At 33.6% G+C, this 21866-nt stretch overlaps 3 protein-coding genes and 1 long non-coding RNA gene across 9 annotated transcripts; 3 read left to right on the forward strand and 1 right to left on the reverse strand.

Moving 5' to 3' along the window:
• Nucleotides 1–1884: 1884 nt before the first annotated feature.
• LOC120197272 (14 kDa proline-rich protein DC2.15-like) lies at nt 1885–2493 on the forward strand. Its single transcript, XM_039198861.1, has one exon. The coding sequence runs from the start codon at nt 2025–2027 to the stop codon at nt 2400–2402; it is 378 nt and encodes a 125-aa protein (XP_039054792.1). The 5' UTR covers nt 1885–2024; the 3' UTR covers nt 2403–2493.
• A 1066-nt stretch (nt 2494–3559) lies between these two features.
• LOC120197749 (PX domain-containing protein EREL1-like) lies at nt 3560–9774 on the forward strand. 6 transcript variants are annotated; one of them, XM_039199162.1, is made up of 10 exons: nt 3560–3917; nt 4713–4823; nt 5129–5227; nt 5406–5492; nt 6176–6284; nt 6462–7252; nt 7717–7881; nt 8481–8735; nt 8873–9091; nt 9375–9772. In XM_039199162.1, exons 1-10 carry the CDS (start codon nt 3825–3827, stop codon nt 9603–9605), a joined length of 2160 nt encoding a protein of 719 aa, XP_039055093.1. In that variant the 5' UTR covers nt 3560–3824; the 3' UTR covers nt 9606–9772. The 6 variants fall into 6 exon arrangements, with proteins under 6 accessions (XP_039055093.1, XP_039055094.1, XP_039055096.1 ...); XM_039199163.1 differs by having other exon boundaries at nt 3567–3917; nt 8493–8735; nt 9375–9769; XM_039199165.1 differs by having other exon boundaries at nt 3901–3917; nt 5137–5227; nt 6159–6284; nt 9375–9774.
• Nucleotides 5817–9968, reverse strand: LOC120197750. The gene is made up of 3 exons (XR_005523294.1): nt 9957–9968; nt 6442–6453; nt 5817–5951 (listed from the first exon to the last, which is right to left on the reverse strand). It is a non-coding gene; the product is annotated as an uncharacterized LOC120197750 (long non-coding RNA).
• Nucleotides 9969–11275: 1307 nt separating this feature from the next.
• Nucleotides 11276–15154, forward strand: LOC120197748 (myosin-3-like). Its single transcript, XM_039199161.1, has 2 exons — nt 11276–11557; nt 12563–15154. Exons 1-2 carry the CDS (start codon nt 11495–11497, stop codon nt 14831–14833), a joined length of 2334 nt encoding a protein of 777 aa, XP_039055092.1. The 5' UTR covers nt 11276–11494; the 3' UTR covers nt 14834–15154.
• The last annotated feature ends 6712 nt before the right edge of the window (nt 15155–21866 follow it).

Raw genomic sequence — 21866 nt, forward strand, 5'->3', positions numbered from 1 at the left:
GTTTATATTTATTTTTACAGCTTATGAAAAAGGGTCCTACTCCATGACTTTTTCATTTCTCCTTTTGTTACTCTTCCTTTGCTGCTGGAGAGTGGATTTGGAACCGGTAATCACGTGAAAGCATGAGGCTGACAGGAGTAGCTGGCTTCACGTGGGTTATTGCAGTGGTTGAAATCTTAACCGGGTCAGGTAGGGTTGAACCGGTTCGGATCATGTATGGTCACTTGTAAACGGGACGTACTTTTGGGATTTGCATCTGTTGGGTTATGCATTGGGCTCCGGGATTGGTCTTGTAATTGGGCTGCAAAATATGTAATAAAACTAATTAATATTAATAATAATAATGATAATAGTAATAATATTAATAATGACTCGGATAAAAACGGGTGTCTACACGTTTGTACAAGACGATTCGTTGGTTATTGCATATTTGTGCCTGATGAGATTGTCGTTAAGGGAGATCACTTTTTCCGTTGTCCATTTTGGCTATTCTTCAAGTTTTTCTCCTTCATATTTGCTGATCGGGACCGTTGGTGTGATCTGTTTATGTATGTCGTTACTTCAATTGTTCATGCTTTTGCTTATCAGTCTACACTAGTCGATCATTATTATATTTTACTTATGATAGTCACGATCATTTTTGTTCGGTTTATATTTAACAAGACGTTGTTGACGTGACTTTCGACAAATGAATATATCTTAATATTACTTTAAAAAAATATGGCTACGGATGAACTAACTTGTCAAAATAACCAACACAATTTCACAGCAATCCAAGCCGTTTACTGATCTTTATCGATAAGAGAAGATTGCGTTTTATTTTTTTTTCCATCGACGCTTCCTCCATTTGGCGTAAAGACAATGAGATGAAGGTGAAGAAAGAGTAAAACCTACAATACAAGGATAATTATTTCGTAATACTGTTATACTGATATGGAGGGATGATTTTATATTAAAACGAGTGGATTTATGTTTAATTGTAATGGATTTAAAAAAAAAGTTTTTTTGAGAGTGGGCACACATGCATTAATAACATAAAATTTTTATCTAAGATAGTCACAAATTAAACTTTAAGATGAGCACAATCATAAAATAGATAATTAATTGAGAAAAAAATATAAACTTTAAAAGATGAAATATATTATTATTAGAAAATATAAAATAATAATATGTTATGTTCATTTACGTAATTCGAGTTTAATTGATCTTCAGCGATATATAGTACAATTAACAAGAAATATTTGAATGAGATCTATTATAATTTTTTTTTCTGAAAACAATAATTATCTAAATAGAAAAAAAATGTGTAATATATCAATTAAATATTCGAATACAATAAATATAGCATCAAAAAGAAACATCTCAAAATCAAAATTAAAAAGATGTAAAAAAAATACATTAATAAAAAAGATTTGTGAAGCCAGAGATGTCCAATATCAGTGGTCACTCACTGGTGCACAGTTGAGATTTAATATAAAAGTTTACATTAACAAATATAATTAAAAGACACATGGTCCCAAGTTTATTGATACGAGATTATAGCATGGTTATATATAATCATAACTTTTTAGGAATATAATTAAGTGACTAAAATGAAATAAAATAATTAAGTGACTATAATTTTAAGCGATATTAAGGGAATATAATTAAAAGACACATGGTCCCAAGTTTACCTCAAAATTGTTAGTGTTGAAAATGTAGAAGACTAATGGTTTTATTACTCAAAAAAGACTCTGAAAGCTAGGATAAATACCGTAAATAATTTTGAGGATTAAATTAATGAAAAACATGTAATAGCGAAAATGATTAATTGAGTTTATTCTTATACCACTCTTTCCGTATAAAACTTGGCTTCTCGGAAGCTTACAAAAATGCTAGTGCTACAACATATCATGATCATCCGATATCTTCACTCTCTTCCACTCAATCAGATCTCGAAACAGCCACCTCAGAAATCTCCTTTAAAAAACCAACTTCTGGTGCTACACTTATTCATCCACAGTTGAAACAACTTGTGTGCTGCAATGGCTTCCACCAAACTCTATACTCTTTTCATAATCTCCACTCTTCTTCTCCACTCAACATTCACCACCGCCTGCAGCTCATGCAAACCCAAGCCACCCCCATGCCCTCAGCCTCCGGCGGCTTCCTGCCCCAAGGACACCCTGAAGCTCGGCGCCTGCGCCGATCTGCTCGGCCTCGTTAACATAATCGTGGGAACCCCTCCTTCGAGCAAGTGCTGTGCTTTACTTCAAGGGTTGGCTGATTTGGAAGCTGCACTTTGCCTCTGCACCGCCATTAAAGCTAATGTACTAGGGATCAACCTCGATGTTCCTGTTACTCTTAGCTTAATCCTCAGTGCTTGTCAGAAGGAGGTTCCTGCAGGGTTCAAATGTGCATAATTTGTCTGTTGTTTTTATGTTTATTTTCTGGTGTTTGCAAAATGGGTGTCTGTTTTTATTGTTTGAGTAAGTTAAACATTTAGTTCCTCAACTATAATTTTTGTTTTATTTTAGTCACTTAATTATTTTATTTCAAAACTTTATTTAAAGTTACATTTTTGTTTTATTTTGGTCACTCACCTTAAAAAAATTATCAATGATGTTGATGTGTGACCGTAAGGTAATATCAAGTCATCATTATTTTTTTTAAAATATCACGTCAACAGTTCTATTAATTTTAATAGTGAGTGACCCAAATGAAACAAAAAATAACTTTAGGTGTAATTTTGAAAATAATAATAGTTGGATGACGAAAACATAACAAAATGGTGCGTTTTTCATGTTGGATCTTAGGGTTTTGTCTGACTTGAACACCTTGTTATTACATCTTTATTAGGGATTTTAGGCATTGTTGTGTAGAGTTTTTGTTCAAGTTAAATAACTAGGCATTTTGGTTCAATTACCTCTGCCTAATGTAATGTTCCATCATTGTTGTCAATGTTAAGTTGATTTTGCTTAAATATTTTCAATTTGGGAGCATCATTTATATATATTCACATATAACAAATTTTATAAAAGTTATTAATACTAGACAAATAATATCATATAAAAATTTTATATTATATATATTTTAAAAATATCAATAAATCTTGATTCAATTATTATTATATAAGAGGACAAGTCGAATGTAATTAACAGTTTTGGAGAAAAAGAGTTTTGTAGTTTAATTTTCTTAAAGGTAAATGAAGTTTAAACTTATAATAAATTTTTAAAATTAAATTCGTTATTAAATCAATTATATTAACTGCTATGAATTTTTTTTAACAAGATAAATCAATTTTTTAATTATAATGATCAATTTTCTTAATTACGAGAGACATAAAAAAGTAGCCTAATTAGAATATTTGCATATATGTTTTTTTTTTACCAATTATCTTAGTAAGCACCGTCGTTGGCGTGAATATTAAAGCAAATTAAGGTAAGACCGTTATTTCTTCGTTTACTCCATGTGTCCTAAAGTGAAAAAAATAACAGTATGAAAATAAATAAATAGGAGAAAATGGAAATTTCGGCATCTAGGACTTGCAGAGACGACCAAGAAGAAACCAAGGTTCAGGTCACACGCTACGCTCACGGCTCATTTTAGCTCACCCCGAAAAAGGGCGAAATGGGTCTCCGGTAATTGAAATTACGACGTCAAGGCCCTACGCCTGTCGACACGCTTTGTAGTTTTTTACTTTGTCTACATTCCCCCCTCTCTCTGATCCAATGAATTAAACCCTAAAGCTCTTTGCATTTGATTTTAATATTCAATTTCGATTCCGATCGAGAGAGATCCGTATCGCTTTCGTAAAGAATAATTAAAAGGAAAAAGGAAAATAGATGATGCAGAGACGGAGTCCGCCCAATCACAGGCACGATGGGACTTCGCCACTGCCTCTCGGGATGGATTGGAGTCCCCCCCCTCGTAAATGGGTTAGCTTTGCCTTCAATTGTATCTCTATTTCCTTCTGTTTTTATTGTTTGAAGTTAGTTTTTGGAATCTGAATTAGCTCTCATTTTTTGGTGATTCTAGAGTTTAGTTCTTGAAATTAGTGCTTTCAGTGACTTTATGGTGGATCGAAGAAAAATAAAATAAAGAGGATCAGTTTTGCAAAGATGGATTGTACTTGATTACTAGCTTGTTTTAGGAACTTAGATAGTACCTTAATCTTAAATGGAAAAAGACAGTGCGTTTATTGGTTTTATGTTTTGTATTTTTAACCAGCATTTTGATACAATAATCTAGTAAAATTTAGAATTTTAGGTTATTTTGCTTCCAATTTGTCATTGTGGTTTTTAGCATTTACAATACTCCAATTGATTTTTAAGCATTTTCAGCTTAATTTTACTACAATTCTCAGTTTAAGCATGATGGTCCAAGAACTCAATCACGAATTTAATAGAGTTTTAGGTTATTTTGCTTCCCAAATTTCATTTCCAAAATGAGACCACATGATATGGCTCTTAAGAATTTGTATTGATTTTTAAGCACTTTAAGCTGATTTTTTCTAGTATTTTTAAGCGTGATGAGAACTCAATCAAGAATCTAGACATCATCTTAAAATAAAGATTAATTTTGAAGCATATTGATGCCAGTTTATGTTTCTGTTTAGCATTAAAAGAAAAGGATTTTCCTTCTTTTATGTTCTGATTCTGAACTTTCGGCCTTGTGGAGAATTTTGACTGAATCTTGATTTTAGCACAAACTCATTGTAAATTTACGTGCAGAATGGGAAGGAAACTGTTTGGCCACATGATCCTCGGACAGGATGGAGTTACTCTGTTGCAATACCTTCTTGGGTTGTTCTTCCCAAATCGAGAGATTCAGATCCTGTAGTGGTAATCCAGTTTATCTATGCCAATGATATATGTGTTGAATTCTCTTTCATAAAACAAATTTCTGCCGCACCCTTTATTCTTAATATTCTAATATATCTAACATATTCTTATATTACAATTCAGACGTTCAACATCTAAAGGAGCTTAAAGTCTCTATTGTGGAAATTTATACTATGGAGTTAATTTCAATTTTTGAACTGACACATTGACATTCTGGTTTAATCATCAATCATATAGATATAGTAGCATTTGAGTCATAATAAAGTAGTTGTCACAGTTCTCTGTTAACATTCTTAGGGGTTCAGTTTTACAGGGTACAGATTGGGTTACAATCACCAGAGAGTGTTACGAGTACACTTGTAGTATTGAGAAGATTTAATGATTTTTTGAAGCTATTTACGGAAGTAAGTCCTGGAATTTGCTTTAGTTGCACCAAGAACTCCATATTAGTAATATTGTAATGTTAGGTAACTGAAGCTGATTGTTGTGACATAACTGCTTGAGCATAAATATGGAAACAGATGATGTTCATTCTGATTAAAATATTATTATTGAATAATGACTTCTGAGTTCTGTCTACAGCTAAAAGCAGCATTTCCGAAGAAAAGTGTCCCCCCTGCCCCACCCAAGGGATTGTTGCGTATGAAAAGCAGGGTTTTGCTGGAAGAGGTAGGCAATAAGTTTTTCATTTTTTTTCCTTTTATGGTTTTAATAGAAGTATAGAACTGCTGTAGATTTATCTTTATTATCCGGAAAATGTGGGATAAATCAATTTCAGTTCTCTTTGTTTTCTTCTCTGACGATCAGTACTAGCCTTTTTGTTTCCTCTTATAGTTGCTAATACAATTGGTCCTTAATAGCTAACTTCGATCATTGTAGCCCATAACTTGGTTTTTATGGTCATTTTCACGTTACTTTGTCCTAGAAACAGTTTGTGCAAATTGTGACATCTCTTTGTTATAGGCTGTATTGATTGAAGCATGTCAAAGTGTCCTCTTTAATTTGACAGTGAATAATTTGAAACTCAAACCCATAAAGGTCTTTTCTTTCATTTGTCTGATATAATTTGAAGAATGCTGAAGTTTGTAATCAGCACTATTGAAGTTTTCAATCCACAGGTTACCCGTTCTTTAACAAAAAAAAAAAAAATTGAATTTCAAAAGTGGAACCTTTTTCTTAGGCATTATAGATAACTGAAGCAGCTGATTTATGAAATTGCAACAGTAGCAATTAATTGACGTTTTATCTGTTTGGGAAAGGACAAAGAAAAAGGAATGGAACCTATGATTAATTGTTTGTCATGTTTATTATCTGGGTGACTAATGTCCTCAAAAGTCTTAGCTTTGTTGCAGAGAAGGTGTTCATTGGAGGAGTGGATGACAAAGCTGTTATCTGACATTGATTTGTCAAGAAGTGTCACAGTGGCTTCTTTTCTTGAATTAGAAGCTGCTGCGAGATCTGGTATGTGCAATTCTACTTCATTAAGATGTAGTTATCTTCTGTAATTTTTCAGGAAAAGTTTATATATAATAGAATCTAAGTAATAGTGGATGTCTATTAGAAGATATGTATTATATCCATGATCGAGATTATTTTTATGATCACCTTGGATTTTTACATGTTACATATACTTTTCAGCATTCCAAGAGGAAAATGAATGCTCCCCAGAACCGAATGTTGCTGGGCATAATACAGTTTTATCAAATGGCGTTCCTACCAGTTCAAACACATTCCATGTTGCTGGTTCATCAATAACATCAGATTACGGTAGCGATACTGCTTATGAGACTTCTGAACTTGGGTCACCTAGGTTAGGGAGAGATGACTACTCTGACATTGGTTTCGGAGATCTTCCTTTGGATGAAGATTTGTCAGGTTCAATAGAAAAATTTGTGAAGGGTATGTCCAACATTGATGAGGGACTAGTTATGGGACAAACAATTTTGGAGCAGCTAGAAGATTTTCCTAGGCATACAACACACAGCAGAAACATCAATAATACTACGGAGATAGAAACTTATAATGGAAATGGCTCTAGAGCTTCATTTCTTGGCGGTAATGGACTGGAACTCTTTTCGGATCCAGAGCCAGCTAAGATGGTTGGTCATGCTCAAAAGCTATCAACTGAAAGTGTTGGGAGTGATATAATTTCTTTGCGAGGTAGTGATATGGGAAACTCTAGAATTCCAAATTCATCTGTCGACCTTCCTGGAACTTCCAAAGTTTCAAGCACCATGGTTACTCATGGAAACCTGGATTCGCTGTTTTCTGGTGGTACACAAATATTTCTTCCATTGGATCAGCGTCAGAAGTTGAACAGGGTTCTTTTGACAATGCAGCAGAGACTAGGCACTGCAAAAACTGACATGGAGGATCTGATAGCAAGACTAAATCAAGAAATAGCAGTGAAGGGTTATCTTACAACAAAGGTTTGTAGAAGCAGTTCAATATGGTTTCTGAGCAAATTTGAAAGTTATCATAATATAATTACTTTAGCCTGAATACATTTGAGATATTTTCAGTATTTGGGACTATTTGCAGAGACATTTAATATTTTTAAAGCTGATTTTTTATATTGCACTATATTGGTTTCCGGTTTCTTTCAATCTACATACAGATGAAAAATGTGCAAGAGAGGAATTTTTTTTATGGTTAGCCTTTTTTTAATGTATATTTCAGTTCTGCATTTTCTATTTCTCTTTTGGATCAAGTGCAGATCTGTTTCCATTCCAACAAATTTTGACCAGAATCCTTCGTAGCATTTCGTTCTGTTTTCAAATGTTTTTTTTTTATTATCTTAGATTGCTTTATATTGCAGAGAGGTTGAATGAGATTTATTCTTAGTGAAGTATTAGCGATTTTGACGTAGAATTAACATATTGGAGGTTTTCAGGTTAACGATTTGGAAGTGGAACTTGAAAGCACCAAACAGAAAAGTAGAGAAAACCTGCAGCAAGCTATCCTGATTGAAAGAGAAAGGTTTACTCAAATGCAGTGGGAAATGGAAGAACTTCGGCGTAAATCATTGGAAATGGAGTTGAAGTCGAATCCTAAACAGGTAAAGCATTTAACCCCCTTTTAACCTTAAAATATATTCTTCTTTATAATTGCCACACAAGTGCACATGCATGATATTGATGCTTTGTGCAGATATTGGCAGGGGCAGAACTAGGAATTTATTATAGCAGGGTTAAAATATTTTTCTTTATTTATTTTTTTAAAAAATAAGTATATATTTAATATTAATTAATTCTTAAAAAAATAATTGGCGGGGGCCAAGGTGAAGTTCCACCACTGGATATTGGTCAATTAAGGTAAATGATGAACTTGGCCTGATAAAGCCATGCATGTAGTGGAATTGCTTAAAATTGGTGATTGTATGTCTTTAAACTCTTACTTCCATTAAAAGTCTATCTCCAACCCTCTGCCTCTCCCTCATACCACAGGATAAAGCCAAACTAATCTTCGGGTAGGAATGTTATAGAACTTGATTTCAACAGTTGCCTTAGAAATGCTTTAGGAAAGTTAACTTCCATTGCTTCCCCTTGGACAAGCATTGCAAATCTGTTCAGAGTGCCTAGCATTCATGTTTGAGGCAATTTCTGCCCCTGAAAGTAAAATATACTTGCAGATGTTTTAGGATTCACTAATAAAAATGACGTGAGACAGGATGAGATGCAAATAACGGAGACAAGTGACCGTTTTGCCACTGAGGAGAAAGATGCAATGTTGCAAGAGTTAAATGCTACTAAGGAGCAGCTGAACATTATCTCAAAGCAATATGAAGAGCTAGAGACTAAATCAAAAGCAGATATTAAACTTCTTGTTAAAGAGGTGAAGTCTCTTAGGAAATCCGAAAAACAACTGAAGCAGGAGGTTGGTCAATCACTATTGAAAATATCTGATGTTGAGGTAATTTTGTGTGCCAAAGCATTTGTTTTCTTCTCTATACATTCAACAATCTCCCCCTCCTTGCCACTGCGCACACAGGGACGTAGGTGTGGTCAAAGCAAATAATTGTTAACAGATTTAGTCATTGGAGTTTGCAGGTACAACTAGAACACGAAAGACAAACCAGCAAACATGTAAAGACTGCTAGGGAAAACCTGCTAAATCAATGTCGGCTTCTTCACAATAGCCTTCTTGAGTGCAATGTCAGTTTGTCCACAGATGATGATGAAAATTTGATCAAAGATTCTTCCTTAATCGAAGAAGCATTGGATTTGTTGACCACATCTGATGATAAAATCACTCTCCTACTTGCAGAGGTACCTTGTTTTTTGGCTATTTTCAACATTGGGAAAACTTGCATCGTTTGAGTCGATCCTTAAATATTCAATATTCATTTATATTGGAAATCTTTAGATAGAAATCAAAGCCTTCTCACTTCGTAAGTGTAAACCATAAATGGATTCCAAATTTTCTCTCTCTCGTTATCTCTTCCCCACCCAGGTTTCTGGTAACTTTTAATATAATTTTCCACTCTTTCATTATCTCATCTTCCCTGACCCTTTGCCGTTACTAATTTTTTCCCTGCACAATATGACTTAGGTGCAACTGTTAGCAAAGGAAGATGCCACCATCATCGAGGATGTCAATAATGTACACAAACACGACAGCCACTATGATTGCAGAATAGATGATGAGTTAAGGAAGATCATAGCAGACATTTTCACCGACAATGCGAAATTAAGAAAGCAAGTAAATTCTCAACTACGGAATAGATGCGAATTCGAATATGATATCATGTCGAAGAATAATGAGGAGTTAAACAGATCTTAAAGAGATGAAATGGGGTTATCGGAATAGAGTATGATCTCCATTACAGTTCCCGGTACGCAATCCATGCTGCTTTTAATGCATGATCTTAACAATATGTAGTTGTGAGTTTTGCGGTTTACATATGTATCTGTGATGCTGAGAAGATGCCCTTTTATGAAACCCATGTATTCTGTTTCTTTTTATCTACTTGAATAAATAGAAATATGAAAGCAAAAGCATCGGTGTATGATATGTGTTCCTCTAACCATGGGAGATGTCTGCCATAAAACTCTTAGTTTTAAAATAAAACTAAACCTGTTTATTATTCACTTTAATTCTAAATTAATTAAATTAGCTTTTGAATATATAAACTAACTAAAAATTCACATGTAGTAACTCTTTTTTTTTTTTTTAAATGAAGTATACAATGAAGATGTATATTTGAATCTATATCCATTTTTTAATTCTTTTTCTTGTTCTTGTGCCCTCTTTGTCCCTTTCATTCTCTTCCTTCCACACATTTTCTTAAAAAATCTTGGTGGGTTGTAGGAGAGTGGACACCTCTTTTTCTCCCCCTAACAAATAAATGGAACAATGTGGTTCACATAAAAATGAAAAAGCCTCGTTCCATACAACAAAGTATGAGGTCACTCATCTTAGAAAAAGGAAAGCATTGCCATTTGCAGTCTATGGTCAAGAATTTGTCACATCCCTTGTGCTTACTTCAGTTCAAGATTCGATTCATAAGATTAATAAAATGGTATATATATATATACATACATACATACATATGTGTGTGTAGGAGTATGTGAAGTTTGTATAAAATTAATAATTATATATATTAAATTTAAAAACAATTCCACTAGACCTAATTACTATGAAGATAATTTTATTTAAATTGATAATACTTTATACATTTTTTTTATAATAAAACAAAAACGTAATTATTTTAATTTATCCTCTAATTTCCTGTATTCTTCGTTTTCTTGTCTCTCTCTCTCTCTTGCTTTCACCCACAACCCAACCAAAAAAACATTTTAAAAAGCAGCTGTCACAAAATAATATATTAATGAATGATCTTAACATTAATTAATATGTAAGATGACACACACGAGTTTAAAATCAATAAATATTAAATTTTGATATTAATGAAAAATAGTTTATATAGAAATATATTTAAAAAAAATTATTCAATGAATTATCACAATAATAATAAATGATTTGTATATAGATTTGTTAATTTTATCTCTTATCATTAAATAATGATTTTTATTTAAAAAAAATAAAATTATAAATCAATTTGCTTATATTTTCAACTACATCCTAATAGTTCTCTTTGAACATTAAAAAATAAATTATTTAAAAGTATTTAAATTATAAAAAATTAAAAACAGAATTGAAAATTGGATAAATATTGACGACATTTTATTATTATTGTCTTAATTTGTTTTTGAATCCATTCAGATAATTACATGTGTTGTTGTCTAGAGCTACACAATGTGGTGCTTCCCCTGGTCCAAAACGTTACACGTGTCACCTTCGCAGACATCTTTCAAGTATTTCCAAATTTCACCCGTTAGTATCAGACGCATGCGATTACTCACCCCTCACCCCCCCACCTTGCACGTAGGCCATCTCAAATTTCATTTTCATTTTGTTTATTTTTGTAGGCAGCGAGTGGCATAGAAATCTGGATTCTGCCTCTGCTCAAGTAAGCTCTTCTTCTTCTTCTCTTTATTGAAACCCTTGCCTCATCTTCAAGCAACGTTTCATTTGAGCTTGAAACTTGGTATATTTCTTCAAAATCGAAGGTCGGCTATTTACTTAATAAAAGAGATTAAAGGGATGGTTTTTGTTGGAGTAAATTAGAAGAGATTAGGGGATGTGCGCTTTGCTGAATACCTAAAAACATGGGCTTCGCTGCTGCGCTTCGCCCTCATCTTCCAGCTAACTTTCCTCTTCGTTCCCGTGAGGTATTCTTTCCCTTATTTCTTGGATTTTTCCTATTATTTTGTTTGTTTTACTTATCGCCTTTTAGTCTTCTGGAATCTACATGCTGGATGGTACGTTTATTTTGTAGCTGGGGTTCTTGAATCCACTGTTTTAAATTTTTTCCGACTTTAATTCATGCTTCTTTTGTGCAAGAGAGAATGAAAATTCTTTAGAAAGTATACAGTGAAGTGGATAAATTTAGCAGAAGGGAACCATGGCAATCATTTTCTGGATTTCATGAAAACAAAGCCGTTCTAGATCTATGTTTAATGGATAGTAAAAGAAAAATAATGGATGTATCATTGGTTTGGCAGATTTTGATATTGGGGCATTGATAATTTTGCAGATTCGGATATCAGATTTAATATTTGCAGGGATACCGATCCTAATATACTTAACATTCTTATTAGGTTTTATTATAATTCTAGTGGTTGAAGATTATTTTTTGATTAAGTTTATTTAGTAGTAAGGATTCTTGTTAATCCTTGTTTTGATCCTTGCAACTATTAGAGCCTATGTTATTTGAGATAATCCTGTAGTGACATTGGAAGAGTGGGTTGCCATGCATCAGGCTTTGTGGTAGATATACACCGAGTTTGTGAGATATAGGGAATTTTATGCATTTGTAGTCTTCATTATCTCTTCGTTTATATGAGATTATTTGTTCCTCATCCGTTGAGATAGACTAGGCCAAACCACGTTAAATCTCGTCTCTTGTATGTTATCTATTTTATTTTTGATCTTGTATTGCTTATCTTTCTGCTTACAAATTCCTAACCACTTCAATGCGGTAGTATTGTATATTTAAATATATCATTTTATTTTATACTAATATATATCCAATATTTTGTTATATGATTTATGCTTGTATATATTGTGTAAAATATTGGGATTCAGACTCGTATTTTTTTTTTTAAAGTTATCCCTAATTACTGTTTTCCTAGTGAATGGATAGTTATTTATAGTTTAATAATGTTTTTGTGCAGTTATCTTCACTAAGGCGCCGTTGGAAACCGAAAACGCTACCTTTTGTGGCAGTATCAACAGGGAAAGGTCATTCCTTTCTTATTGTCAAATCTGTGTTAAATAACAAGTCTAGCATCAATGACAGCGGGGCATCTGAAACTGCAAAAGTTCTTCTCGAGAGGTTGTTTGCACAGACCCAGAAACTCGAACAAGGCATGAGCAGAGATGGTGAACCGCTCGGGGATTTTCATGTTGGTCTCGACCTTCAGACTCTGGAGTCTGATCTGCTTGCTGCTTTGACGGCGTTGAAGCAGAAGGAAGATGATCTGCAGGATGCCGAGAAAATGGTTGTGTTGGAGCAAAGCGAGTTAACCCGTGCAAAGGATGAGTTGGAGCAACGGGAGAAAGAAATCGCTGCTGCATCTTCTAAGCATGAAAATCTGGAAGAGCAGCTGAAGCAGGCAAATCTTGCATTTGCTTCACGAGCCAGCCAGATAGAAGATTTGAAGCTTCAACTCAAAGAACGAGATCAGGAGGTCGGTGTTGCACAATCTGCACTGTCTGCAAAAGAAGATGAAATTGATAAAATGAGGCATGAACTGGCAAAGAAGAGTGAGGAAGCTGAGAAGATCCGTTCTGAACTTGCATCAAAGTCTCAGCTCCTGAATGAAGCCAACGAAGTTGTGAAGAAACAAGAAATCGAGCTTCGAGAACTCCGAGAAGCAATTCGGGAGAAAGAAGAGCAGTTAGAAACTTCCGTGAGTCTTAGGAAACTTGAAGAAGAGAAGCTAAAAATTGCTGAGGCTAGATTGCAACAGCAGACCATGGAATGGTTATTAGCCCAAGAAGAACTGAAGAAACTCGCACAAGAAGCATCTAAGCACATGGGAGAAGCTAATGGAACCTTTAAAGATTTCACCAGAGTGAAGCAACTACTTTCTGATGTTAGGTCCGAGTTGGTTTCTTCTCAGAAATCTCTGGCATCTTCGAGACAGCAAATGGAACAACAAGAACAGTTACTGAAAAGGCAACTTGAAGAGCTTGAAGAACAGAGGAGAAGTGTTGCATCATACATGGAAAGTTTGAAAAATGCCCAGATAGAAGTAGAGAGTGAAAGAGTGAAGCTTAGGGTTGTAGAGGCTCGGAATAAGGATCTTGAACGGGATTTATATGTGGAAAGGGAACTAATAGAAGAGTTACAGGAGGAACTCAAGAAAGAGAAATCTTCACTTCAGCAGGCTGTCCAGGATGCCTCTTTTCTTCGACAGCAGTTAGAGCAGAAGAATGCTGAGTTTGGTGAAATGAGCAATGTTTTGCAAAATAAAGAAACAGAGTTGGCGGGGGCTAAACTTGAAATCCAGCACCTGAAATCTGAGCAAGCTTCTCTTCAGCTTATCTTGGAGGAGAAGGACCAGGAACTCTCCTATTCCAAAAAGAAGTTAGAACAACTAAATCAGGAGATTGGAGAGCTGAAGATGCTTATGAGCTGTAAAGAAAATCAGCTCATTCAAGCGACTGCTATATTGAAGGAGAAAGACGAATATGTTCTGAGAGTGCAAGATGAGTTGAATGATACTAAGATGAAGTTCTCTCAAGCTGAAACTGTGATAGAACGAATTGCAGAACTCACAAGCAGACTAGTCACCTCTGATAAGGATGAAGATAATAATGCGTTGAGGCCTGTTGATGATATTGACCATGAGTTAATGCATCAGCTGGTAGATAGACCTTCTAATGATTCCAGATTGCAGAAAAAACAGCTTGAAACTGAACTCAAATTCACTAAAGAGACCTTAAAAGAAAAAGAAATGGAAGTTCTTGCTGCACAGAGGGCTCTCACAATAAAAGATGAGGAGCTCAAAACAGTTCTTGGGAGGTTGGAAGCCAGAGAAAAAGAACTAAAAGGGCTGAGGGAAGAAATGATTGAAGATGCCAATGATATGAAGAAGCTTTATGCTTTGGCACAAGAGAGAATTGGGGAGAAAAGTATTGGTGATTTGGCCATTGAGAAGCTGCAACTCGAGGCAGCTCAACTGGAAGTTGAAGCTGCCACAAGCGCTCTTAAAAAACTGGCTGAAGTGAGCCATGAACTTTTGGTTAAAGCTAGCACAAGTGTTGAGGCCGATTCTGATGCCAGTATCTTCTTTCAATGTGGTTCCGATCCTATGATCAGCATGATCAAGAACGACGAATGTTTGACTGAAGTTAAAACAGGAGTGGCCAGGCTTTCAGCTTTGACTGAGCAGCTAGTGAAAGATGCTGGACTTGCTGGTGCACACCTGCGAAATTAAAGCTACTGTCCTGATGTTGCATCTAAATATGCCATTGTTTTCACTCGCATTGAGAGGGTAGCATCAGGGAAGTAGCCTGTTCAGCTAAGCAGAAATTCTAGTTGTAGGTTAGTTTCTTGCTTCTTGATCCTTAATCATGCCCTCATCGATCGTGCAGCGCAGATGTCGAAACTTACTGTACTTTTTCTTTTTGCTGAGTTGAACTCCATGAACTTCTTATCCCTTTCCCTGAAGTAGACATGGGCAATTTGTGTACTTGTATCATGCTCATGTATTTTATCATGTTACAAACATATGCAAGGTATTTTATTTTTATATAAATTTTGATTCTATAAAACATGCAACCAGAGTTCTGCATTCAACATGTTACAGATTTGCTAATGATTCTTAGGTAGATTCCTAACCTAATTCCTAGGCTAATTTATATTTATAGGTTAATTTATATTGTATTAATGTAATATATATATATATATATATAAATTACGTTACCTAATTTAGGTTTATTAGTTGTATATATCTACATATAACCCTCTCTATTGATGAAACGAAAAACAAGTGAAATACATTCTCTACGGATTTCTACATGATAACATATGTTTTAAAATACTCGAGTGATCTCTACCCTTTTTTAGTCAGATAAACCCAATACAGGTCTTGTTTTCACATCATCAAAATGGGTTATTGATTATGATGCTATAGATCACATGACTGATTCTCCCAATCTTTTTTCTCATTTTAAATCTTATCCATTAATCATCCAATTTTATTGGCTCTGACGCTGCAAATCCTATCCCATCTCTTATTTTGTCATGTGTTTTGAGCTTACCATAATTATCTTTTAATTTAGTGTCGGTTAGTAAACTTACACGTACCATTAATTGTTGTGTCTTATCTTTTTCTTGTTATTGTTTGTTTTAGGATCTCTTGACAAAGAAGATTATTAGTAAATGACATGAGTCTAATGGTCTTTGTATCTTTGATACCCAAGAACCAGAAACTGTTGCTTGCACTAGAATTATCACTTTTTCTTTCTTTCTTTCATGGAGAACATTATCGATTAGATCATCCCTCACTCCATTCTTTAAAGAAATTTCATCCTCAATTTTTAAACTTAACATTTTTATATTGCAAGTCTTGTCAGTTTACTAAGCATCATCTTCAAGCCATAGAATCAGTAATCGTGCCTCTTCTTCGTTTGAGTTAGACCATTATGATGTTTGGGGTCCTAGTCCATTTATATCTAAACCTGTTTTCAATATTTTGTTTCCTTTATTAATGATTATTCTAGAATAATGTGACTTTATTTGGTAAAATCTCGTTTTGAATTTTTTTACTCATTTTTCGTCTTTTTGTGTTGAAATTCAAACTACACATGTACAAAATTTACGAAGTGAAAAATGCAAAAGAGTACCCGTCCGATCCTTTTTAAAAAAAAATACAAGATTGATATAGGCATGTTCCATCAAACCTCGTGTTGAGATCCTTTCTCAAAACGGTGTTGTTGAAAAAAAATAAACATCTTCTTGAAACTACTCGCGCCTTGTTATTTCAAATGCATGTTTCAAAATGTTTTTGGGTTTATGTCGTGTTTACCACTTGCTTTCTAATCAATTGTATGCCTTTTATATTTTGCCGGGTAAAACACATTTCCATATTTCGTTTCCAAACAAAAATGTTTTCTATTTCACAATTTTTTTGTACTTGTTTTGTTCAGGATGTTTGTCATCAAGTTACAAAGCTTGATCTCAGGCCTTTGAAATGTGTTTTTTTTTGGATATTCTCATGCACAAAAAAGATATCGTTGTTATTATCCAAGTCTGGGTAGATATCTTGTGTTTTTCGGTGTTACTTTTTAGAACAAACACATTTACTTTTTAGAACAAACGCATTTTCTTTTTCTACAGGTTCTGTGCATCAAGAGGGTGATGATTTTTTATTTTATTACGTCTCGTCAAATTTGGATTCGTTGTCTTCCACATTGGTTCAACCTTTATTTGTCAAGCCTCCCATTAAAAATATTTACGCACGTCGCTGACAATTGCTTAGCTCCAATCTAGTTACAGAAGTTTTAGAATCATGTCTTAATAAGCCAATATTTTTTCATCATACTCGATTACGACAAATGAACTTGCTTTTCCGATTATCCTTAAAAAACGTACAAGTAAATGTACATACCCAATTTCTTCTATTTGTTTCCTACAATCATTTATCTTCTTCTTCACGTGCTTTTCTTAGATCCCTATATACTATTTATATCCCTAAAACTATTCGAGATACATTAGTTGGATGACATACAACTATGGTTGAGCAAATGACTAATTTAAATGACAATGTTATATGGACTTTGATACTTTTACCCATTAGTAAAGAAGCTATTGGGTGCAAATGGGTGTTTATTGTTAAATTTAATGACGATGACTCTTTTATTCGATTGAAAGCTCGACTTGTTGCCAAAGGATTTGCTCAAACCTATGGAGTGGATTATTATGATATATTTTATCCTATTTCAAAACTTGTTTATGTAGATTCTTTATCTTTTGCAGTCATTTTTTATTGACATTTGCATCAATTGGATATAAAGAATGTCTTTCTTCATAGTGATCTTCAGGATGAGGTGTATATGGAACAACCATCTAGTTTTGTTGCTCACGGTGAAATAGCAAAGTACGCCTTCTAAAGAAATTTCTATATAGCTTGAAACAAAGCCATCAGGCTTGGTTTGAAAAAATTTGTCAAGCTATTGAGAAGTTCAGGATGCAGAAAAATGAGTTAAACCATTATGCTATTTTAGAAAGTTCGATGAAGACATTACCCTATTAGTTGTATATGTGGACGATATTGTTATCACTGAAAGTGATTCTAGTAAAATTTCACCTCTGAAGTCCTTTTTTCACATTCAATTTCACACCAAAGATATGAGGATGTTAAAATATTTCTTAGGAGTTGAGGTGAACATAAGTAAAAGAGGAATCTTCATATCCCAAAGAAAATATGTGTTTGATATATTATCAGAGTCGGGAAAATTAGGTGTTAAACTTTGTAGTACCCCAATGGTCCCTAATCTACAATTAACCAAAGAAGATGAATTATTTTATGATCCTGAAAGACACAAAGTAGTGATTGGAAAATTGAATTATCTTATTATAACACGTCCTGATATTGGTTATCTGGTGCGTGTTTTAAGCCAATATATGTCATCACCAACTGTCGATCATTGGAAAGCAGTAGAACAAGTTCTGCATTATTTGAAAAGTGCTCCTGGATGTGAAATTTTATTTAGCAATCATGATCATACTATGATCGAATGTTTTTCAAACTCGGATTGGGCAGTGCAAGGAAAATAGAAGATCTACCTTGGAATATTGTGTGTTTGTTGGAGGAAACTTCTTTTCATGAAAGAGTATGAAATAAAATGTGGTTTCATGATATAGTGCATAAGCCAAATACAAAGCAATTGCCAAGTCAATATGTGAAATCATATTGGTATGTCAGCTTCTCAATGAAGTAGGAATTAAATTTTTAGTACCTGCAAAACTTTGGTGTGATAATCAAGTTGCGTTTCATATTGTGTCCAACCATGTCTTTCATGAATGAACGAAACATATTGAGATTAATTGTCACTTCATTCATGAAATGATACAAAAAGGTTCGATTACTACTGGATATATGAAGACCGGAAAACAACTACGAGATATCTTCACAAAGGCTCTAAATGTAATCCAGATCAATATCTATGTAATAAGTTGGGCTTAATTAATATCTATGGCCCGAGAGGGAGTGTTACATATTTACAATTAAATTTTAGGTGGATTCTTAAGCTAATTTATATTTTATTAAATGTAATATATTATGTTACCTAATTGAGCTATATTAATTGTGTAATATAGTCCTCTATGCTGATGAATACAAAACAAGTGAAATACATTCTCTATTGATTTCTACACAATAGTTTGGTAACTTCCTATATGTTAAGCTATTTTCGACTTTTAAGTTTTGATTTGTAATCACTTTATTTATGTTTCGTATAATTTTGCAAGAGGAAACTATATTTACTTGATTATTAGGATGTTATCTCCTCTTTCATACTGTTGACACTTCATTTGTTTATACATTCTCTATTGAACACTTCATTTGTTGATTTCGAGATATCGTTCTTTTGCATTCTGTGGAAGAGAAAATGGATGCACTCAACTGTGCATCTTTGATGCTACAGTTGTTCTTGGTGAACTTGAATATTTTCAGTTTTTTTGGATAGATCCAGTTGATTATCAAACGTTATGCTATTGAAGTTCATACAGCTTGTCCGCGAGAATGTTCAAGTTTCTAAAACTATCGGTAAGAAGCAGCAAGAACAACCAGTATTAGCTCTGAAACTGTTGTTCTTCTCTCATATTCATTGGATGAATTCTACTCTGTCATCGGGTTAATGTTTAACTTTCACCAATGGCTATCACTTAAATCCCAATAACCCCTTCAAAGGAACCAATCTCTCTTGCTCCAATGGCGACCGCTTGTGATATTCAAAGCATATTTTAAATTCATTGGTTTTGTTGAGGGAAAATGTGGGGTTATACGATTGTAGGCAGTTTACTCCTAATTTAGGAGGCAGTCACAAACGACATATTATATGGATATTTATACGTTATTAGGACATAGTTATCACTTGTCAAATAGTAATAGATTTAGTTCACATGAGCTAACAGGTTATTATGTCAAAAGATTGTATTTGGTTCTGACTTGAAAAAAATTAGTTTTATAGGTAAACTTCAACTCAAAATATAATCAAGCAACCCTATGAACATAACCCATAAATAAAAGGGAAGGAAGAAAAATAAAGGGTTTCAGATTTCATTAAGTACATATAAGTCATCAAGCTATTAAAATGTAAATGTACATGTACATATCCAATTTCTTCCTTTGTTTTTTATAATCGTTTGTCTTCTTCTTCCCGTGTTTTTCTTATATCAATAGATAATATTTCTAAAACTATTCAAGATGCATTAGCTCATCCTGGACGGCATACAACTATGGTTGAGGAAATAATCACTCTAAATTACAATGTTACATGGACTTTGGTACTTTTTATTCACTGGTAAACAAGTTATTGGGTGCAAATGGGTGTTTACTGTTAAATGTTGATAGCTCTATTAATCAATTGAAAGCTCAATTTGTTGCTAAAAGATTTACTCAGACTTATGGAGTGGATTTTTGTGATACATTTTCTTTTATTACTAAATTTGCTTCTTTCAGATTATTTATCTTTTGCAACCATTTTTTATTGACATTTGCATCAGTTGGATATAAAGAATGTTTTTCTTTATGGCGATTTTCAGGATGAGATGTATATGGAGCATGTAATACCCCAAACATATAGTCAGTGACTAAAGTGTAAGAATTCAAAATTTAGCAGTTTAATTTTGATAAATTGAAATGTTCAATGATTGATTTGGAATTTTTGTTTAGGATATATTATCAAAGATTAAAGGATGGAAGGGAAAAATGGTCTTTTGGCATGAAATAAATTTAAAATTCATTTTAATGTTATTATAACATGTGAGGAAAAGAAGAAAAAGAAAATAATAACATAAAACTCTCTTCTCTTCTCTTCTCTTCTTCATTTCCAACGTGAACTTCATTGCCAAGGTGAGTAATTTTGAAGTTGGTTGTTTCTTGTATTTTTGAAGTGGGTTTTGAGCTTTTGGGTGTATAGAAGCTTAAGAAAGCTTAAAGATGATTAGAAGCTATGGGATTGATGAGTTAATGGTGATTTGGTAAAAAGGGCTTTTAAGGGAGTTGATGAAAATTGATTAGTATTTGGATTTTAAATATATTTGACTTGTCAAAGGTCTGAATAAGGTGTTTGAGGTATTAGAAAGGATTGGGAACATGTTTGAAGAATGGGTGTAATTTTTAGTTTTAAGTGTTCTAGTGAAATATTTGGATGTTAAAGGGAATTTAATTGATGTAAGTTGGCCGTGATAAGTGTTATTGAGTTTAAGGGCAAGAATGGAGTTAGAAGTATGAGATTTAGGTGTGTTTTGGGTCAAATTCGAAATGAAATAAGTGAATTCTGGGCAAAGGTATCAGTACTGGAAGAATATTACCAATACTATAAGGTTAAATAGAGAGAAATTGTATGAATTGGATGAACATTATCGATACTGAATGGGGTAGTATCGATACTGGGGGGGTATCTGTACCTAGTAAGGTACCGATACTGTAATTGAAAAAGAAATTCCAGAAAGCAATTTGGGTATTGATACTGAGATAGATATCGGTACCATAGAAGAGAAGTATCGGTACTTGGTGTAGAGTACCGATACTGTTCAACCTGAAATTATGAATTAGGTGTTTCATTTAGTTTATGTAAATGCTGATTGGTTAACAATTAATTGAGCTCTGGTATTCATTTTGGTCATGTTAACGTGTAGTTTTCGATCGAAAGCAAGAACTGAACGAATTGATGTAATAAAGAGATTGAGTGAAAGTGAAAAAGATTTTTGCTTAGGGTTTAAGTGAAGCAAATGTGAGTGCGTACTACTTTAATGTAGTAATACAAGGGAGGAAGACTTGTGATGAGTTGACTTCCAATGTGTTTTTATCTAAAATAGAATTTTAAATAGTTATTTATATTAATTTTTATGGTTTACCTAAATCGTAATTCAAAAGCATTGTTTTGATTTCATTACTATGAGTGTATGTTCTATGTGAATAAATGATAATTTGAATAATGCTATGTGAAATATTTATATGGTTAAAGCCTAAAGTATGTGTTATGAGAATTAGAGGTCTAATTGGCATGCCAAGATTTGAGGGATTCTATATGGTCCTTCGGGACAATTTTACGTGGTCATTCGGGACAAATCTATGTGGCACTTCGGTGCATAATCTACGTGGCACTTTGGTGCATAATCCATGCGGTAGTTTCGACTGCAATTACAGTGCACAACCTCAAAGTATTCACATACCTTGAGTTCTTAGTGATATACGTTGGACTATTTAAACAGATTAATATGAATTGAACATTGCATAA

The sequence above is a fragment of the Hibiscus syriacus genome, unplaced genomic scaffold, assembly GCF_006381635.1.
Source record: "Hibiscus syriacus cultivar Baekdansim isolate YM2019G1 unplaced genomic scaffold, ASM638163v2 tig00117048_pilon, whole genome shotgun sequence".
Classification (NCBI taxonomy): domain Eukaryota; kingdom Viridiplantae; phylum Streptophyta; class Magnoliopsida; order Malvales; family Malvaceae; genus Hibiscus; species Hibiscus syriacus.

Bases quoted from the DNA above. Each gene is read 5' to 3' on its own strand.
- LOC120197272 (XM_039198861.1), top strand. From the start codon at position 2,025: ATGGCTTCCACCAAACTCTATACTCTTTTCATAATCTCCACTCTTCTT.
- LOC120197749 (XM_039199162.1), top strand. From the start codon at position 3,825: ATGATGCAGAGACGGAGTCCGCCCAATCACAGGCACGATGGGACTTCG. The intron at 3,918-4,712 runs GTTAGCTTTGCC...ATTTACGTGCAG, and splicing joins GTCCCCCCCCTCGTAAATGG to AATGGGAAGGAAACTGTTTG. The intron at 7,882-8,480 runs GTAAAGCATTTA...ACTAATAAAAAT, and splicing joins TGAAGTCGAATCCTAAACAG to GACGTGAGACAGGATGAGAT.
- LOC120197748 (XM_039199161.1), top strand. From the start codon at position 11,495: ATGGGCTTCGCTGCTGCGCTTCGCCCTCATCTTCCAGCTAACTTTCCT. The intron at 11,558-12,562 runs GTATTCTTTCCC...GTTTTTGTGCAG, and splicing joins TTCCTCTTCGTTCCCGTGAG to TTATCTTCACTAAGGCGCCG.